The following is a 14,483-nucleotide window of genomic DNA, read 5'->3' on the forward strand; positions in this document are numbered from 1 at the left end:
ATAAAATTTTATCTTGATGCTTTAAGGATTTTAATTAGACGGGAATTCCCACTACCCATGATTATCAAAGCAATAGGGGAATTTGCTGCCTTTGAATCCAATGCTTATTCCCGGAACAAACAAAAGCACATACACACGGCCTAATTCATTTTTTTAAATATATCAAACGGGGAAAAAGTTAACCAAAACACAAACAAACACAGATGTACAGAGAAAAACCGCCTCCAGTAAACTCACCCGCCGTCAACCTATCGCGAGACAGGTGTAAGTTGCTATAGTAACCTAACAGAAACATTTCGACTACAGACGAGAAGCGCTCCTGACGAAAACCTGCAATAAATGTCATGTAAATGTGACCTTATGGCTTAACAACTAAAAAAAAAGGTTGATAAATTATCAGAAGCAGATAACTCTAAAAAGAACCGCGGAGCGATTTGGGTAAGTTTCATATTCTCAGCAGCCTGTGAAGTTTAAGTTAGCCTGTTCTACAGTTACCGTCACATGCCACATGAGCTTCACGGTTACTGTCTTAATATTAAATAAACCGGTCTCACAGTAGACATTTTGTCTCGTAGGAAAAGCACAGGGGGGATTAAAAACATTAAGAGTTCCATTAATGACCCAGTAAGTTGTTCCGGTGAGCCAGCATGAAAAATACCAGAAGCTAATCTAATTAATGGGATTTAGTACACCTGCGCTTTTGCTGACACTACAAGAGAAAATGTGTGGTGTGAACAAATGCATTACTGTGTGTGCGTGTGTGTGTCATCTTTACTATACGGCTCGGAGGAGACAGTAAATTTAGCTTCACCCAGTCAAATGTCTCTCTCTAGACCAGCTACTCTCTGTTAAACCCTTTGTAAAAACTGTCGCTGTCTAACATGAGCTTACAGGAGCATACGTCATACCCTCGTAATGGTGACTGGATTGTTTCCCCCCCCTGCCTGCTGTCAAAATCCTATATGACTTCAACATTTTTTGCGAAGTGTTCAACACCTTTTTATTTATTTTTTATTATTATTATTACTATTATTATTATTATTGGTATTGAATTACAGTCAAATCACATTTAACGTTAATTAATTTTGTCTGTCCGTGAACATATGTCATTGGTTTGTGGCAGATGTGGGATTCACTGAATACACTCCATACTCTGGAGGCAAATTGGATCATTGTGCTGGTGTGTCCTCAGTGGGCGTTTGATTTAACTCAGCTTCGTTATAGCTCCTTGCAGTTGCTCCCTTATTTACAAGAGGTCACTGCATGTTTTATCCATTCACATATCCATGCTTTTCCACTTTCCACCAGGATTACAGGAGTAGGGGCTGGACCCTATCCCAGCTGTTAAAGAGTGAGAGGGAGGGTACACCCTAGACAGGTCGCCAGCCTGTCGCAGAACTAACACAGAGAGACAGACAACCATTCACATTCACATACATATTGACGCCTATGGTCAATTTAGAATCACCAGTTAACCTAACCCCACTAACTGCAGCCACAGTGAGGCAACAGTGCTAACCACTGTACATGTTTTATGTGGCAGATCTTTACACCCGATGTCCTTCCTGATGCAACCCTGAAGGGATTTGTGTCTCCTCCTGGCATTGAATCTTTTACAAATTTGCTTCAAGTGAAAAAGCAAAAAAAAATCCCCCAAAAACCCAAATCCCCAAAAACCATCTGTTCTGGGATAGGTGTGTTTGCGGCTTTTCATCAATGTTACCCTATGGATATACGATTATGTTTTTTAAATTGCCTGTGAAATGTCAGTGTTTTTGCTAAGAGACTACCCACCTTGAACAAAATGGCTCGTCTAATGTCACTTTTTCTACCTACTGAGTTTCTAGCAGGTGTGGCTGTATTGCTTTTATCAAACCTGCCTTATCGGCTAATTTTCTTAGTCGTCTTTTACTGCCCCCAAACCATTTATCATCCATTTAGATCCGTCAGATGCAATTTAAATATACGTGATTGCTTGTTTTAACTTCCTATTCTTCTGGGCAAATGCATCCCTGCTATTTTGCTCGTTTCACCGTGGCAGTATTCATTTATGGCTGTGTGTGATTTAACTTGGGCCCTGCATGAGATCCAGTTTTATGCCATTACTGTGGGTTTTTATTGCAGCAGAGACTCTTTGTAAAAAGCACAGCGAAAGACTGGAGAAGAATACCTGAGCCACCAGAAAGAAGAGCCATGAATTTAAATGACTTTGTGGTGCTTCCTAACAACAAGGCCAAATCTGTCAAGCTCAATGCCAGGTAAGATGAGATAAGATCAATGATGTGATTTAAGGCATTCGGTAGAAGCCCATTATTGTTCCTTGGCTCCCATCCTATTTTCATCTGTAACCATTCAAATTCTATCCAGAGAATCGCTATTTCACAAAATGGACTTTCAAGCAAGGTAACTGTTGTGAGGTGGTGCCTGTGTTTCTTGGTAGGCTCTGTTTTTTACTAATATTGCTCAATACTCCTACTCTAGTTTCTCATTTGCCAACCGGTAATTGAATAAATTAATGCCTGACTTGGTGATGCCCTGATCCAGTAACTAATTGATTGCATGTATTGATTATTCAGAGATCTGCTAGTGGTGAAAATAAATTGAAGTTATTGATGAAAGCCTTGCTCTCCAATCTGACGGAGTAGGCCCTTTGTATGATTGATTGTTGTTAATTGATTGCTTATATGTGGGTGTGTTTGTGTTAACATAGGAACTTGCAAGAACTGCAAATGGAGACCACGAATCTGGCCAGTGAGAGCAGGGAGATGGAGGAGAAACTGCAACGGCTGAAAGACAGCATCAGTAAAGAGAAGGCGGAAAGAGGGTGAGTATTAGTCTTACAGTCTGTATCCTAGAAGAGCAGTGATTTGGAGAAATCGAAAAGTGAAAATGCAAGTGAGACGCCAGGGAAAACACAAGAGAGGTCGAGAGAGGGGAACGGAAGATAGTGTAGTGAATAAGCATGAGCTGTAGCACAAAACACAGAAGAGGGAATTTTGTTTTCCTGAATCAAGTTTCAGCTTACTGAAGAGAGACTTCTCCTTATGTTGTCTGTGGAGTATTTTCTTTACTTGACATTGGTTTTTTTCTGGGTGTTTTCAGTTGTTTAGATAAAGGTGAATAAATAAATAAATAACTATGGGAAACCACATGAACAACCTTCATTCATCATCCCATTTAGCAATTTAACACATTATTGTAACAAGTACTACGGCAGCCTGGTTCCATTCACATTTAGTCTTGAAAAGTCCTCTAGCCATATTATTAGGTACAAATATGGTCCACACTATTACGAATGTTGCAGAAGTAGTTGAGACTCGTAAAACTAGATAATGGTTTACAGTTTGGAATTGGAATTGGAATGCCACCCAGTGTGGTTTTCTGCAGCTGTATCCCATCTGCTTCAAGGTCCTATGTGTTATGTGTTCAGAGATGCTGTTCCGCATACTTTAGTTGTAACAAGTGGTTATTTGAGTTCATCCCATCAGATCAAAGCAGTCTAGTCATTCTGCTTGGACCTCTGACATCAACAAGGAATTTTTTCCCAGTGAACTGCTGCCAATTGGATATTTTCTCTTTTTTTGGACAATTCTTTGTAAACCCCGAAAATGGATGTGTGGGAAAATCCCAGTTACTTAAAGCATCTCTTTTCCTCATTCTCATGCTCAGTTTGAACTTCAACAGGTTGTCTTGACCATATCTACATGCTTAAATGATTAGATTGCATTATTTGCATTAACAAGTAGTTCAAAAGGTATACATAAAAAAGAGGACTGAGTATTTTTCACATACTATTATTTACTCATATAACTGAAAATATTTTTTTTCTTTTCTTTCTAACAAAGTGACCAGTAGTACAACGAAACCTTAAGTAAAACACAGACAAAACATCAATAAAATCTCCTGTCAGCTATGTGGATGTGAAACAGCTATATATCAAAGATGGTGCTAAATTTATTTGGCAAAATAGCTTTCAGTACATAACTTAGGTGTATGTACTGAAAATGTTAGATGAGTTTGAATCTCAGTGACCTTGACCTAAAACTTTTGGAATTGACACCATAGGTGTATCCACTAGTAGGCTGAGGGGTAGCACTGGTGGATGCCAGTATTTTATTTTTGGGATGGCAACTTTCTTAACTTATATTGGGTAAGATTTAAAGAGTCAGGATGAGGGCACAAAGGGAATGCAGAGATTAGATAGTGAAATGGTTGGAGCATATGTGAAAAATGCACCAGTTCAACTCGACTGCATGTCATTCCCCTGCACTTTTTCCCACACTTGCTATCTATCTCCACTGCCACTATGCAATAAAAGCAAAAGTGTAAAAATGTCAAAATGTCACAAGAAAGCATCCTGAAAAAATGGAAGAGGGAAACTAGAAAAAGGGGAATAAATATAGCAACTTCGTAGACACAGCAGGTGACTAATGGAGAGACATGAGGTAGTGCAAGAGGCAGAGAAGTTGCAGCAGCTGTAAAAAAGCAGGCAACACAGAAAGTAGAGACACTGAGTAATAGAGACAGATAGAGGTAGACACCAAATGAGAGAGTGGGAGGTCTGCGACTTCTCTAACTATAAAGGTCAAGAAAAGGTTGCTATGGAAGGAATAAAGAAGCAGTCAGGGAACTGAAAAAGCCAGTCATAGATGAAGTTAGCTCATGCCCATGCAAAAGGTCAGTGGAGCAACCTTTGCTGGTTCACATTCCCGACATCAGAGAGACGATGCACAAGACATAAGAATGAGCAACAGTAAAATGAAGGAGAAAAAAATACAGTGGGAACATTTTTGATGTTAAAATTAGCTTTGAAAGAGATAAATCACTGGCCATTAGCCCCATTTATATTTTCGCCTTACTTTGATTATAATCAAAGTCCTGATGTTGTCTGTCCTTGATGGATTTATCTTGATGGGATGTTGTTGAACCCATTATTTATGTAATATTTTTAGTTAGGTCTATATTTGTTTCCACCATGTCATTAACTGTCACAACTACTTAGATTAACTGAAAGTGGATATAGAGAGTCACTGGCAGCATATACAACGCTATTTGCACCCTTTCATTTCTTTCTATAAATAAGTTTCTTATATTCTTATTTAATTTTAATTGGACAGGGCAGTGAGAAAGTGGTAACAGTGAAAAAGAACTTCAGTGTCTCTGAAAATCACTCTTTAAAGAGATGGAAGCAGCTGCCTGCTAGTCAGAAATGCTAAGTTATTATCTGTCATGTTAAAAGAAAAAAAAAGAGCTCCAAAATATCAGGTTTATATAGATGATAATTAAATATATTTTGTTTGAGGTTTTTTGTTTATAGGGTTTAATTTTCAGTATTGGTTTACCAAAGTCACAGTCTCTCTTAAAAATGAGATGTAAGTGTACAGTTGTATTCCCATCGAAGGCAACTCAGATCTCGCTAGACACAGGAAATCACAATTTTTGGCTAAAAAGTCCTCCAACAAAGAAAGAGATAAAAGCAGAGTCAACATTGGTCTGGGCTTTTAAGATCGAGAGCCCTGTGAGCTGCTAAAAGGCTTCAGTTTGACTATTTTTGTTTTGCTTCACTTTGTTTTGGTGTGAGATTCTTCTCTAGTGCAACATCCATTGGTTCTGAATGTTGCATAATACCTTTAAACATTTAAAACCTAAATATTCTAGATTTTTTATTTACCAAAAGTCCAGCTGAGTTTGGTTATAATGTTATTCATGTGTTCTTGACAACGAGACCTTTGTAGTCACACAAACACCTTTAAATTATATATACTGTACATACCTGGCTCATTATTGTGAGCCATTCCTACTTTTATGAACAGAAAATTAATTTATAGCCTGAAAACAAACACTGGATATTAATGAGATGTTCATTAATACCTCTCAGTTGTGTTACCTATGTATAGTTATGGAGAACCGTGTAATATTATTAGTATATTATACAGCTCAGGGAAAGCCCTAGTGAGAGCAAAATATGGATTTTATGCACTGAATCCTTTAAATAATATCCACTCAAAAACTATACACACACACACACATGTGAAAATACACTTAAAAAGCAGCAGAGCTAATTACACTATCAGTGATTAAGAGTATGGCGAGAGGCACTCATTTCTCATGATGGATTGCTATTGGTTTGATTCATACATCACCACCTGGAAGTGCAACGTGTTTATCGCTTCAGGAAAGGTGTTGCATGTTTTTTTTTGTTTTTTTTTTCTTACTGGAAGTCTAGGTCTAATTAAGAAGCTATCAGTATGGGAAGAGGGCCCTCTTGCCCAGGCTTTTCAAATGATAAGCACATAAACACAGTGTTTTCTGTCAGGCTGAAATACTGCAACATTTACCACTCCACCAGCCCTAGGATACAACAAGATATGCGAGCGTCAGCTTGTGTGTGTTTCTGATACCTGGCCGGCTATAAATAATGTTATTCATGTGTTTCAACACTGTGGATTACAGACTTTTCTCTTTCTTTTATCCCTTTCTTTTTTCTTGTTTTTTTTTTTGTACTTTCTGGTTTGTGTTCCTTAATCAGACACACAACTGTGCCACAAAAATTCTGTTCAAGCTCTGTGCTTCTGACATATTACAGCATACTCTATAAGTAAGTTCAGAAAGATTTTTGATTTGTGTGTGAGCAAGCTGTAAAAAAGTACATGAAGTAAGAGGTTGTTTATAGTATGGGGAATAGTGTGAAGGTAGGAGAGCAACTGCTTGCCTAACTATGGTGTGAAAATGAATAGTTTATTCTGGGTGTCTTTGTTTAGAGGTATCTCATGATCTCTTTAAAAAACATAATATTCAGACATATTTTCTAATTTTAATTTAGATCGGAAGTAGTTAATTTTCAGAAAGACCACTGATGATTAGCAATTATTTGCAATGTGTTGTCCTTGTGCAGGGGTTCCATTGAGCAGTTTTCTCTGTGCTGACTCCTTTTGTTAGAGTAAAACACCTTTGTTCTGATCACCTTTGGCTTTTGTATACTGGAAACGATGGGAAGCAAGAACTCTGCCACTTAGGATCAGTTAGAAAGTTAATTTTCTTACCATATATTGGTCACAGAACCCAGGTTCCTTGATGCACTGTATAAGGTTGTCATGATACTAGCATTTCAAACTCAATAACGATACCTAAGAAAATGCTTAATACCATTTTGATACTATGGTGAAAAAAAGTAGTAATAAAATAAAATAAAAGAAATATAAATCCTGGCCCATGTAAATGTATTCACCTACAGGTCTGTTTGTTTTCTGTGCTTCTCATAACTTGGCACCATATTTCATTGCTGATCAAACAGAGTTAGTAATGATAATAATAATAATAATGGATTGGATTTATATAGCGCTTTTCGGGACCCCTCAAAGCGCTTTACAATACCACTATTCAACTATTCATTCACTCTCACATTCATACACTGGTGAAGGCAAACTACAGTCGTAGCCACAGCTGCCCTGGGGCAGACTGACAGAGGCAAGGCTGCCATATTGCGCCATCGGCCCCTCTGGCCAACACCAGTAGGCGGTAGGTGAAGTGTCTTGCCCAAGGACACAACGACCGAGACTGTCCGAGCCGGGGCTCGAACCGGCAACCTTCCGATTACAAGACGAACACCCAACTCTTGAGCCACCACAAGTATTTTTTAGACACTAATACTTGTGTCTGATAACATGTGCTGCCTAGCTGCCACATTAATGTTACCATTTCATTATTAACCGCTACCTTAATGTTAAATTAAGAGACGGGTAATCTGACTGTCAGGTGCTAATAGTTAAACGGCGAAAGTTAATGCTGTCTGTTAAATATTTCAATAGGAGCTTCACTGACCCCAATGAAATTCCTCCGACACTGTTTGTCAGTGTTGTGAACATCACTACTTCAACTACTAGTGAGGGGAGTGGCTGTGTGCCTGCCTGTCTGCAGCACTGCTGTATATATTTGTGTTTCAGATGGAGGAGGCAAAGATGACACTGTTGGTATCAGTAGTAAATAGGTACCTAAGCCGATAGCAAGGTTTTTCATGGTAATTAGTATCTCTAGTGTGTAGTGTAGAGTTTTTTGTTTTTTTTTGATGGGTGAAAAAACTATAAGCCGTCTGTTAGTCTGCAGTCTCGACAAGCAGAGGTTTGTAGAAGTTTTTGAAAAGACATTACTGTAGACTAACAGTCATTTAATAAGTGCCTTTATTGAGTACTACAGTGAAACACAGTCATTTCCCGCTCAGTTTTTATGATTGAACGTCACATTAATTTAACTTTATTTCCCTCCTACTTTTTCTCTGAAAGCTGTGTGCAATGATACAGCAGTGGCTTCGATGTGAGACCCAGCTTAACAATTTGAATCAATTAATTAGTGCACCTCTAATGAAAAAGATGAAATGGTTTCTCATTAGTTTGTCTCTCACTGACATAAAGCAGAACGCAGACAAAGATGGGTTTGGCTAATTTGTTTAATTAGTTGTTTTCAGGTATGATGTGAAGGTTACCCGAATTTTCCCAACTTCCTTCCTTACCTGTCTTTTCCCCCCCCCTTTTTTTTCCACCAAAACATCCAAGTGTATCTTTGACAACACTTTATTATAGATATCAAGCTGTGATTTATTTGTAACTCTGTTTTTCTCTCTCTGTCTGTTAGATCGCAAAGCTCCCGGAGTAGATGAATTGTTCATCTTTGTCTGAGAGTCTTCCTACTCTCTCTCTCTCTTTCTCTTTCTCGCTTGCTCCCTTTTTCTCTCTTGTATGCACCCAGAGAATAGGCGAACAAATTCAGTTTGCTGAGAGGAGGTGTGGTATAATCAGTTTGTGAAGGGTACACAGGCGATAATAAAGCCAGAGCAGCAGCTTGGGGCAAACGTAGTACATCATTCTCTGTTGTGGCCTGCCCGAGCCACAGATTTAATGTAGCTTTGTCTTTAGGCCGTACAGCTCACAGACACAAGCTCTCATCTTATCTAAAAGTATGGTTGAGGTTTCTTTTTTCCGGTTTCCTCCGCTCTCTCTTTGCTCTGCTTCTCGCCCTATCTGCTGCCTATTCCATTATGTTGTCTCTCCGTCTTTTATCTCTTTTCTTTTTTGTTTCATTTGGCTCCCCAGTTTGTGTGATACGTACATGTGCATTGACCTCCTGACCTGATACTACTCATCCCGGGCTGAAATCCATTATTTCTTTCTTTTTCTCTCTCTCTGTTCTCTCATGTCACACAATTACTTTGGCATTGGACTTCAAAGAGAGTTTGCCCCACATGCATGTGTGTGCAAGAGGGGCACATATGTTGTCATTTCTCACTTTGGCTGAGATGGGTCAGATAAAGGTGATAGCTGGGTGTGTTTGAGTATATGTCAGTCTATTTTCCCCAGAATAATCTTAATTAAATTGAACTAACCCTAAATTTTACAGCTTAACCTAACCTTTATGACGTTCTTATCTTCAAACAACTCTGAAGGTATTTAGAAGAGTGAGGACTGGCCAAGCAACAAGCAAGCAAGCAAACAAACAATTAATCTGTTAGCTACAAGACTTGGGTTGGGTTGCTTCTGAAACTGTGTTATACTATTATTATTTTCAAGTGTGTCCTTCCATGTTTAGTTCAGTCTCTCTGTGTGAATTAGATAGCTTTAGCTTTAGCTTTGCTATCTCTCCCTCTCACTCACTCCACTCACACACACACACACACACACACACACACACACACACACACACACACACACACACACACTTGTTTCTCCAGGTTGATTGTCCTGAAGGGACACCCTGTCATCCTGCACTGACAGGGGTGTGCCTCAACTGTCTCCCTTAGCGACAGTCCAGTTGCCTAGGTGATGTCTTGAGGATGATTACCTGACGCCCACCCTCAGTGTCAGCACAGCACAGCAACGGCATCAGGGTTGCTGGCAACTCTTGCCATCACACGCACATATATTTTCAGACTCTGACTTCCTGTGCCTTGACAGGCTGCCAGCTCAATCCAAAATAAACTTCCTTCAAAGACAGCCTGACATCACAATAGCATAAATAGCATAAATAATTCAACAACATGAGCATGAATAACTCACATCTAAATGAGGATCCCTCTTTTCTTCACTTTCTCAAACTGACAGGCGTGTCCTGTTAGTGTGTGTATGTAAACTGTATCCACATGCTTATGTGCGTCTGTATGAACACACGTGCTCATTTTTAATTTTGTGTTTGCAACTGTGTCCATGCTTGTGTGCAAAAACTTGTAACCTTTCATGTTATGTGATCCCAGCATGTGAATTTTGCAACTAAAGGAGACAAGACAATAGATTTTGTTCACAGCACTGTGCATGGCGATGACATATATCGTAAGTTCATAAATGTTCATTTGTCTTACACTGCAGTTCTGAAATGGACATATCTGCCAGAGAATTGTAGGGAAGTCTGAGAGAGCCCTAGAAACACTACCCAACTGCTTTAAGAATGCTGGAACATGTTTAGTTTTACAGCCACTTTAGTATTGATACTAAGGAATATACAGATACCATGACCCTCTACTAAATTTATGGAGGCAATGTCACATTTGCTTATAGCAGATATGCACTTACTTATTGAAAATAAGGGACAGTGCCTTTACACAGGTAATAAATTAAGACTGCTAATTTTTGGTGATAAGCAAGACAAATTCTACCTGTGGATAGAAAAATGGCATTTTTTCCTCAATGATTAAAACTGTGTATTCACTTTGTTTGAACAAAGAAAAACATCCCTGTTTAATTGTATGCACTTCTTCAGCCATTAATAGCTGCTAGCAGTCATAGCAGTGACTTCCTTGCTTTGTTATTTGTATATATGTTTGAACCACAGTTTATTAGACTAAGCATTGATAAGAATAGCAAAGTTGCTCAGTTTCACTGTATGTAGCTAAGACACGCACCTGAGAAAAGGAGGAAAGTAGATTATTACACATGATAGAAAAATTACATGTATCTATAAACAGAAAAAATTATATCAATAAGAAACGCAGCCAACCACCAGCCAACCTTGCAAAATTACAACAGCCATAGAATCCTCTCTTATAGACCCAGAAACCTTCATACATACTGTGATTATCTCATCATCGCAGAAAGATGAACAGGCCCCCTGCCTAATCACAGATGAAGTGAAGCATCACAAGGCAATGGGTGGTGAAGACATTCTATTTTGTGGTCTATGGGAATGCACAAACCAGCTGGAGGATGTGCTAACAATCTTAACATCTCCCTGTGCAGACTCACCCTTATGTCCACAGCTATCATTCAAGAATTCACTGGTGATGTGTCTGAATGATTACTACCCAATAGTACTGACTTCAGCTGTCATGAATTGCCTAAAGTGAGATAAAACCAAGCTCAGCTCCCTCCAGTTTGCATATGAACCTAACTGATCCCTAAAGAATGTAATCTGCACTCTACATCGTTTTGATTTTACCTGGACAGAAGGAAAAAGTATACACTTTGGGGGGAAAAAAGAAAAGAGAATCTACTTGGCTCCATGGGGTGAGAGAGTAGCTTGAGAATCTAACCTGGGGCTGCCATGTTATAGCCATTCACAAAAAAAGATGCAACAATGGCTTTACTTTCCACAACCTCTTCAACCCCCTCCCGTTACACAAGAGGTTTCACATTTTGAGATCCAGAACTTCCAACGCCAGAAACAGCTTTTTCCCGGAAGCTGTGAGACTCCTCAAACCCCCTGCTGCCTGCAGCACCCAACAGACACTTTTATAACAACTCTGTGCACCACACGCACAACTGCCTCATGCCCTCAACCCTTGGTCATGCGCACTCTCTCTCTCTCTCTCTCTCTCTCTCTCTCTCTCTCTCTCTCTCACACACACACACACTGAGAGGCACACAAAAATCCAAATGCACAGCTTCCCACAGTGTGACCTGATACACAGTGCCTGCAAGTAGCATCTGGTTAAGCCGCCTTCCCCAGCTTACTAGCGGAAGATGGCTGAAATAAGCTTATACACATATGTAACATTTATTTATTCATGAATTCATTCATTAAACTTCCTTCTGTGCTGTAATATTGTAGGCAAATATCCTTTTGCATTTGACCAAATCATGCAATATAAAGCCAAGCATGAGGCATGAGCCACTACTTTCTCTTTCTCTCTAAAAATAAAAAAAAATCTTAAAATATAAAATTTTTAAAATTGAATAAAACTAATCTGCATCTATATTTCTTTAAAAAATATTGAGAGATTTAAGGTATGAAACTTCAGGTTTTATACCCTTTTCCGTATTTGCTGACATTTTTTTCTACATTTCTTCTCATCTTAATGCCTGACAATATTATTAAATACTCACGCCCCATGGGGAAACTTCAACAGATTAAAATACATTAGCTTTGAGTGTTGTTACATCCAGCCTGCTGTTCACATCCATCTTGATAAAAATACAGGAATAGCAAGATGTGTCAGTTGTTTCTGTGAAATCGAATCAGGTATAATACAAACGGTGTTCAGACTTCTTTTAAAGTAAATTTGCACATGTAAAGATATCTGTGCATTCATTGTTACTTATTGGTATTTACTCTATGCTGCATGAACAGGTATACCGAATCCCCAAGACACTGCATAAGGGAATTTCTGTTGGATTTTACTTTTCAGCTGCAGACACAGATCTTGTGTAGAACAAATGTCATCAGAGTCTGTCTTTTTGGATATAAAGCATAAACAAGACAAATCAAGGACTCAGGCAGTTTTTTTCTGTCATTTTTGAGAAATCAGTGCTATGTAACTGTTGATGAGATATGCATGGTCAAATTAATAGGATTGTTTGATTTACAAAGAAAAATCGACCTCTCCCTCTGTTTAGACATTCACAAAGGATTAAATGGGCATCTGGAGAATGTGGTTCCATGACAAGCAATTCTCTCTCATATGGCTCCAAGAAAGACAAAGAGAGCAAGCTCCAAAAGGTACCGTCAAGATAAAAAATATATTTATATGTCTTTAATTTTCATTCTAATTTTTCCTATGTGAGTTAGAGTGACAGAATAAAACACATTTAACTCTTAAACATCATGCCATACCATAATCTAGACTGATATTCCTAATACTAATGTGGAAACTTGGTTTCTGGACAAAGACACTGTGTTCAAGTCAGTTCTCAACAGCAGAGTAATGAGGTAACTTATTAATTTATTTGCTCACACATTATAAAATACAGCAATGTAAAACACTAACGCTGCATACTACTGTATGAACATACAGTAGTTTATACCTACAAATACACACAAAACTGAACACTGCGTAGGATTGTTGGTAAACTGAGAGCTGATTTGTTTCTCTATGCTGCCTCAACAGCTGTCAGCAGGTAAACTGAAGATCCGAGTGCTGAAGGATGAAGAACTGACAGGTGAGAAGTTTACAGTCACAACTTGAGTTTCAGAAGTGAAATATCTGCACCAGGTCGTCAGTTGCATAATATCCCTTAAATGTCAGGAATATTAAATTAAATACCCTTACCAAGAGTTAATAACAGTGCACTTGCTCTTTTTAGCCCCGCCTCAACCACCACCTCCACTTCCTACCCAGACGGCAAGAAAAAGCAGACTGAGGGGAACAGTATGTGGACAATGTGAAGTCAAGACTGCTGGAACAGTATGCACGCAAAAACTGTCACACCTGAACAAATGCAAACAACACTGTATGGCAAAAGTCACTTTAACTGTCATGGATGCAGGGTTTGTTTGGCTCTGTCACAAAGCAAAAATTGTCTGTTTGAAAGATCAGATTTTACTAATTGCCAAGTGATTTTGCCCTTTCAGGTAAAGGTTTTGTGTGTTAATAAGGCAGGCACACACACACACACACACACACACACACACACACACACACCAAACACTTACACGTGCAGCACTAGGAGCCAATTCACTTGATCTGTTTTCAAAGTTTAAATGTTGAATGTCATATTTTCAGTCCCCCCCCTTTCATTTTTCTTTGGAGTCCCCTCTTCTCACCCATATATCTCACTGCAGTTATTATATAGATTTGTTTCTCTTCTTCCTGCATCAGCTGTTAGCTCGTCTGTCATTCAGATGCTCATTTTCACCTGCCCACCTCCCTCTTTTGTCATTATGTGTTTACCCATCCTTCTTTCTTCCTCGTGTTTTCTCGTCACTCCTCCTTTTCAGTTTTTCCATCTGCCGTATTCTGACCTGTTTCTCTCTTTCTTTCTGCACTCCCTTATTCATGTCTGTCTTTTTCTTTCTGCCTTCCTCTCTCTCGCTGTGCCTCAACTGTCCAATCTGTTGGTCTATCTGTGTGTTTGTGTTTGCACTGATAACAGTTTAGTTGGATCCATTCATCGATACTTGAGACCTCTGAGGGCACCATTGTTTATTCTTTCTCGCTCTTCATCCACTGCTGCTCAGGAGGAGGGATGACGGCCTGAAACTGTATGTGTGAATAAGAGGGAGAAGGAGAGAAATTAAGCCTTACCGTCTGTGTGTGTGTGTGTGTGTGTGTGTGTGTGTGTGTG

The 14,483-nt window shown here is 39.0% G+C and overlaps 1 protein-coding gene across 2 annotated transcripts in view; it reads left to right on the plus strand.

Moving 5' to 3' along the window:
* Positions 1-288: 288 nt before the first annotated feature.
* Positions 289-14,483, plus strand: part of zbbx (zinc finger, B-box domain containing) — a gene marked incomplete in the record, with an annotated part of 76,460 nt that continues 62,265 nt past the window's right edge. The window contains 6 exon segments of one of the 2 annotated variants that reach the window (XM_014332954.2): positions 289-438; positions 2,125-2,258; positions 2,711-2,824; positions 12,816-12,918; positions 13,307-13,358; positions 13,503-13,603. In XM_014332954.2, coding sequence (XP_014188440.1) covers positions 2,194-2,258; positions 2,711-2,824; positions 12,816-12,918; positions 13,307-13,358; positions 13,503-13,603 — 435 coding nt within the window. 2 annotated transcript variants of the gene reach the window in all.

The sequence above is a fragment of the Haplochromis burtoni genome, unplaced genomic scaffold, assembly GCF_018398535.1.
Source record: "Haplochromis burtoni strain Fernald_Lab_line unplaced genomic scaffold, NCSU_Asbu1 Contig_38, whole genome shotgun sequence".
In the NCBI taxonomy this organism is placed as follows: Eukaryota; Metazoa; Chordata; class Actinopteri; order Cichliformes; family Cichlidae; genus Haplochromis; species Haplochromis burtoni.